Here is a 7,156-nt window from a genome sequence, read left to right as displayed (position 1 = left end):
CTGGAGTGTGTCAGCAGTTCCTGCAAGAGGAAGGCATTGATGCTATGGACTGGCCCGCCCGTCACAAAGACCTGACCTCAATCCTATTGAAAATGTGTGGGCAGAACTAAAAAAGCGTGTGCGAGCAAGGAGGCCTACAAACCTGACTCAGTTACACCAGCTCTGTCAAGAGGCCTACAAACCTGACTCAGTTACACCAGCTCTGTCAGGAGGTCTACAAACCTGACTCAGTTACACCAGCTCTGTCAGGAGGAATGGGCCTAAATTCACCCAACTTATTGTGGGAAGCTTGTGGAAGGCTACCGAAAATGTTTGACCCAAGTTAAAAAATGTAAAGGCAATGCTACCAAATACTAATTGTGTGTATGTAAACTTCTGACCCACTGGGAATGTGATGAAAGAAATAAAAGCTGAAATAAATAATTCTCTCTACTATTATTCTGACATTTCACATTCTTAAAATTAAGTGGTGATCCTAACTGACCTGAGACAGGGAATTTTTACTAGTATTAAATGTCAGGAATTGTGAAAAACTGAGTTTAAATGTATTTGGCTAAGGTAAACTTCCAACTTCAACTGTATGTGTGTGTGTGTGTACACGAGTGAGTCTAGTATATCTATATATATCTATCTGTGTGTGTGTGTGTGTGCGTGCGTGCGCGTGTGTGTGTGTGTGTGTGTGCGTGTGCGTGTGTGAGTCTAGTATATATCTTTATATGTGTGTGTACCTGTCCCAGCTCTTCATTGAGGTCTGATGTGTTGACCTGAGCCCCCTCCCCCAGCTCATCATCGTACATATCCTTGTCCCAGGCTATGAAGTAAGACCCCAGGAACTTCTGCATCTCCACAGTAACGTACATGGAGACTGGAATGATGTAGTTAAACAACACCATGAAGGCCAGGAAGTCTGTGAACGCCCTGATCACCTAAGAGAGAGAGAGGAGAGGATGAGGGATGAGAAAGATAGAGAGGAGATTTAGAGAGAGAGAACGACAGCCTTAATCAGAATCAGTGAATGTTATGCTGGGAGAGACCTGATGAATCGTTTTACTGTGACAACATGCATTATGGGGAGTGTAGTTGCTTGCAGGACTGACCACATGGCGTTCTCTGTCGATCTCGGTCCTGTGGTTGTACCAGGGCTGGTCGTGGTCAGCAGACCACTGCCACGCGTACTTCAGAACTGTGTTAATGACCGCTTTACTGATCAGGATACACAGATACACTATGAGGAATGCATTCATAGACCTGGGGGAGAGAGAGATGGAGGGAGGGGGGCGAGAGGGAGGGAGAGAGAGATGGAGGGGGAGAGCGAGAGGGAGGAGAGAGAGATGGAGGGGAGAGGCGAGAGGGAGGGAGGGAGAGAGATGGAGGGTGGAGAGCGAGAGGGAGGAGAGAGAGAGATGGAGGGGGAGAGCGAGAGGGAGGGAGAGAGAGATGGAGGGGTGGAGAGAGATGGAGGGGGAGGGAGAGAGAGAGATGGAGGGGGGAGATGGAGGGGGAGAGCGAGAGGGAGGGAGAGAGAGAGAGAGGGAGAGAGAGATAGATGGGGGAGAGAGGGAGTTAGGGAGACACACACACACACAACTTGAATGAAATCAAACAGAATGATGCAGCCATTATGTAATAACAGCAAGAGCAGCAGGTTGAGATAGGAGCCAGCTGGTCTAATATATTCAATCGCTTATTTTCCAATATCAAACTGTCTGTGGGGGAGCCATTCTTACAATACACTACACTTCACTAGTGCCTTCTCCTTATGCACTATTTATTGCATGTTTAGGTCTGTGGGTTGGAATGGTGATTAAACATCCTACTATCATTGTACAGTTCCAACTCCTACTATCATTCCAACTCCTACTATCATTCCAACTCCTACTATCATTCCAACTCCTACTATCATTCCAACTCCTACTATCATTCTGCTATTCCAACTCCTACTATCATTCCGCTATTCCAACTTCTGGTATCATTCCGCTATTCCAACTCCTACTATCATTCCAACTCCTACTATCATTCTGCTATTCCAACTCCTGCTATCATTCCGCTATTCCAACTCCTACTATCATTCCAACTCCTACTATCATTCTGCTATTCCAACTCCTACTATCATTCCAACTCCTACTATCATTCTGCTATTCCAACTCCTGCTATCATTCCGCTATTCCAACTCCTACTATCATTCCAACTCCTACTATCATTCTGCTATTCCAACTCCTGCTATCATTCCGCTATTCCAACTCCTACTATCATTCCAACTCCTACTATCATTCTGCTATTCCAACTCCTGCTATCATTCCGCTATTCCAACTCCTACTATCATTCCAACTCCTACTATCATTCTGCTATTCCAACTCCTGCTATCATTCCGCTATTCCAACTCCTACTATCATTCCAACTCCTACTATCATTCTGCTATTCCAACTCCTGCTATCATTCCGCTATTCCAACTCCTACTATCATTCCAACTCCTACTATCATTCTGCTATTCCAACTCCTGCTATCCTTCATCAGACATGTAGTTCTAGCCTAACTAAAGCAAAACAGACACTGTGGGGAGGGAGGTATAGATCTACCAACTAGTGGAATAGATCTACCTATTACTTTAACAGATCTACCTACTACAGGAATAGATCTACCTAATACAGGAATAGATCTACCTACTACGGGAATAGATCTACCTACTACGGGAATAGATCTACCTACTACGGGAATAGATCTACCTACTACGGGAATAGATCTACCTACTACGGGAATAGATCTACCTACTGGGGCGGCAGCGTAGCCTAGTGGTTAGAGCGTTGGACTAGTAACCGGAAGGTTGCGAGTTGAAACCCCTGAGCTGACAAGGTACAAATCTCTCGTTCTGCCCCTGAACAGGCAGTTAACCCACTGTTCCCAGGCCGTCATTGAAAATAAGAATGTGTTCTTAACTGACTTGCCTGGTTAAATAAAGGTAAAATAAAATAAATACTACGGGAATAGATCTACCTACTATGGGAATAGATCTACCTACTACGGGAATAGATCTACCTACTACGGGAATAGATCTACCTACTACGGGAATAGATCTACCTACTACTTTAACAGATCTACCTACTACGGGAATAGATCTACCTACTACGGGAATAGATCTACCTACTACGGGAATAGATCTACCTACTACGGGAATAGATCTACCTACTACTTTAACAGATCTACCTACTACGGGAATAGATCTACCTACTACAGGAATAGATCTACCTACTACGGGAATAGATCTACCTACTACGGGAATAGATCTACCTACTACGGGAATAGATCTACCTACTACTTTAACAGATCTACCTACTACGGGAATAGATCTACCTACTACGGGAATAGATCTACCTACTACGGGAATAGATCTACCTACTACGGGAATAGATCTACCTACTACGGGAATAGATCTACCTACTACTTTAACAGATCTACCTACTACGGGAATAGATCTACCTACTACTTTAACAGATCTACCTACTACGGGAATAAATCCCACTACTACTTTAACAGATCTACCTACTACTTTAACAGATCTACCTACTACGGGAATAGATCTACCTACTACGGGAACAGATCTACCTACTACTTTAACAGATCTAGCTACTACGGGAATAGATCCCACTACTACTTTAACAGATCTACCTACTACTTTAACAGATCTACCTACTACGGGAATAGATCTACCTACTACGGGAATAGATCTACCTACTACTTTAACAGATCTACCTACTACGGGAATAGATCTACCTACTACGGGAATAGATCTACCTACAACGGGAATAGATCTACCTACTACGGGAATAGATCTACCTACTACGGGAATAGATCTACCTACTACGGGAATAGATCTACCTACTACTTTAACAGATCTACCTACTACGGGAATAGATCTACCTATTACTTTAACAGATCTACCTACTACGGGAATAGATCTACCTACTACTGTACATACCACTTTCCTTCCAAATGATCTTGTTTACACACAGCACATACTTAAATTCTATATTCTGACACGTGCTCTCTCTAATATACTGCATCTACCCTAGGATTGTTAACTGGACTCATTCTGTTATTTATAGATTTTGGATTATTTGTGTATTTGTATAGTATTTATGAGACATTCTCCTGCATTGTTAGGAGCTAGTAACAAACATTTAGCTGCACCTGCTATAACACCTGCAAATCTTTGTACGTGACCAATAAACTTTGATTTGATCTCACTTTTCTACAGCGGAGCGTTTCTGGGATTTGGACTGGTAGTTCAGCGTCATCTTGGTGTCCATGCCCGTGTAGATGGCTACAGCTGTAGGGACAAAAGGTTACCATCACTACAGACACAGTGTGTGTGTGTGTGTGTGTGTGTGTGTGTGTGTGTGTGTGTGTGTGTGTGTGTGTGTGTGTGTGTGTGTGTGTGTGTGTGTGTGTGTGTGTGTGTGTGTGTGTGTGTGTGTGTGTGTGTGTGTGTGTTACCATAAATGTGTTCTGTGTTCTTCAGAGTGGCTCCTCTGAGGAGAAGGTTCTCAGCTCCCAGGGGTCTGAAAAAAGAGGAGGAACAAATGAAAGATGAAAAGTTTGACACAGACAAAGACATTTTAGGAATGAGAGATGGGAATGTTGGTCTTACCTGGCTATGGGATCTTCACTTTCCTTATAAATATTGATGCGCCCCACAAATCTGTACGAGGCAGCAAAAAAAAGTCATGCCATTTTCCACAAACGAACAGGTCAATTATAATGATTCTGTGTTGAACATGTGTCCCTCACTTGTAGAGGTCAGGCTGTGGTTGTTCACATTCAATAGTCGCATGTAGAGAGTCCACCTCCTGCTCTGTCTTAAAGACCATGGTGTCTGGTACAGCATAGTAGGTCTGATACAGAGCGAGAGAGAGAGTGAGTGAGTGAGTGAGTGAGTGAGTGAGAGAGAGAGAGAGAGAGAGAGAGAGAGAGAGAGAGAGAGAGAGAGAGAGAGAGAGAGAGAGAGAGAGAGAGAGAGAGAGAGAGAGAGAGAGAGAGAGAGAGAGAGAGAGAGAGAGAGAGAGAGAGAGAGAGAGTGAGAGAGAGAGAGAGAGAGAGAGAGAGAGAGAGAGAGAGTAGAGAGAGAGAGAGAGAGTGTGTGAGAGAGAGAGAGAGAGAGAGAGGGAGAGAGTGAGAGAGAGAGAGAGAGAAGAGAGAGGAGAGAGAAGAGAGAGTGAGAGATGAGTCACGAGAAGTCATGTTTGATCAGGAGAGCATGCTGAGAATGGTGCAGTGTGTGTCTGTGTCTGTGGGTGTTTACCTTGTGGCTGGACTCGCCATCCAGGCTGGTGGTGGTGACGTAGCAAGTTCCGTCATCGCGGCTGGATGAGAGCAGGATGAGGTCACAGGGGAACGTCTGCGTCTTCCCTCGCCATGACAACATCCCCCACCTGACAGGACAAGCACATCAACAATGACCATCACTTTAGACTATAGAAATAAAGCTGCGTCCCAAATCACACCCTATTCCCTTGTGCACTACTGTTGACCTTGGGGCGTCAGGTAGCCTAGTGGTTAGAGTGTTGGGCCAGTAACCAAAGGTTGCTGGATTGAATCCCGAGCTACAAGGTAAACATCTGTCGTTCTGCCCTGAAAAGGCAGTTAACCCACTGTTCCCGGTAGGCCGTCATTGTAAATAAGAATTTGTTCTTAATTGACTTGCCAAGTTAAATAAAGGTTAAATAAAATCAATGACCTGATCGAAATGTTGTGGACTACCTAATCCTCATGCAGTGCACTGCTGTTGACCAGAGCCCAACCCTGGTGACTCTGATAGTCTAAATGTTGTGGACCACCCTATTCCTCATGCAGTGCACTACTGTTGACCAGAGCCCAACCTGGTGACTCCGATCGTCAAAATGTTGTGCACTACCCTATTCCTCATGCAGTGCACTACTGTTGACCAGAGCCCAACCTGGTGACTCTGATAGTCTAAATGTTGTGGACTACCCTATTCCTCATGCAGTGCACTACTGTTGACCAGAGCCCAACCTGGTGACTCTGATAGTCTAAATGTTGTGGACTACCCTATTCCTCATGCAGTGCACTACTGTTGACCAGAGCCCAACCTGGTGACTCTGATAGTCTAAATGTTGTGGACTACCCAATTCCTCATGCAGTGCACTACTGTTGACCAGAGCCCAACCTGGTGACTCTGATAGTCTAAATGTTGTGGACTACCCTATTCCTCATGCAGTGCACTACTAGCTACAGTAGTGGAGAGGGTAGCTAGTTTTAAGTTCCTCGGCATACACATCACAGACAAACTGAATTGGTCCACTCACACTGACAGCGTCGTGAAGAAGGCGCAGTAGCGCCTATTCAACCTCAGGAGGCTGAAGAAATTCGGCTTGTCACCAAAAGCACTCACAAACTTCTACAGATGCACAATCGAGAGCATCCTGGCGGGCTGTATCACCGCCTGGTATGGCAACTGCTCCGCCCTCAACCGTAAGGCTCTCCAGAGGGTAGTGAGGACTGCACAACACATCACCGGGGGCAAACTACCTGCCCTCCAGGACACCTACACCACCCGTTGTTACAGGAAGGCCCATAAAGATCATCAAGGACATCAACCACCCGAACCACTGCCTGTTCACCCCGCTATCATCCAGAAGGCGAGGTCAGGTACAGGTGCATCAAAGCTGGGACCGAGGAGACTGAAAAACAGCTTCTATCTCAAGGCCATCAGACTGTTAAACAGCCACCACTAATATTGAGTGGCTGCTGCCAACACACTGTCATTGACACTGACCCAACTCCAGCCATTTTAATAATGGGAATTGATGGGAAATGATGTAAATATATCACTAGCCACTTTAAACAATGCTACCTTATATAATGTTACTTACCCTACATTATTCTATCCCATATGCATATGTATATACTGTACTCTACATCATCGACTGCATCCTTATGTAATACATGTATCACTAGCCACTTTAACTATGCCACTTTGTTTACTTTGTCTACACACTCATCTCTTATGTATATACTGTACTCGATACCATCTACTGTATGCTGCTCTGTACCATCACTCATTCATATATCCTTATGTACATATTCCTTATCCCCTTACACTGTGTATAAGACAGTAGTTTTGGAATTGTTAGTTAGATTA

The 7,156-nt window shown here is 44.7% G+C and overlaps 1 protein-coding gene across 1 annotated transcript; it reads right to left on the bottom strand.

Moving 5' to 3' along the window:
- Positions 1-728: 728 nt before the first annotated feature.
- Positions 729-5,426, bottom strand: LOC124030658 (phospholipid-transporting ATPase IH-like; the record flags this gene model as incomplete). The annotated part of the gene is made up of 7 exons (XM_046341895.1): positions 729-926; positions 1,098-1,248; positions 4,243-4,324; positions 4,492-4,556; positions 4,646-4,696; positions 4,786-4,889; positions 5,297-5,426. Coding segments are annotated over 7 exons (781 nt in total), but the record flags the coding sequence as incomplete, so codon positions are not given.
- Between the last annotated feature and the right edge of the window lie 1,730 nt (positions 5,427-7,156).

The sequence above is a fragment of the Oncorhynchus gorbuscha genome, unplaced genomic scaffold (assembly GCF_021184085.1).
Source record: "Oncorhynchus gorbuscha isolate QuinsamMale2020 ecotype Even-year unplaced genomic scaffold, OgorEven_v1.0 Un_scaffold_13477, whole genome shotgun sequence".
NCBI classification, from domain to species: Eukaryota; Metazoa; Chordata; class Actinopteri; order Salmoniformes; family Salmonidae; genus Oncorhynchus; species Oncorhynchus gorbuscha.
This window is presented reverse-complemented; position numbering and strand designations above follow the sequence as displayed.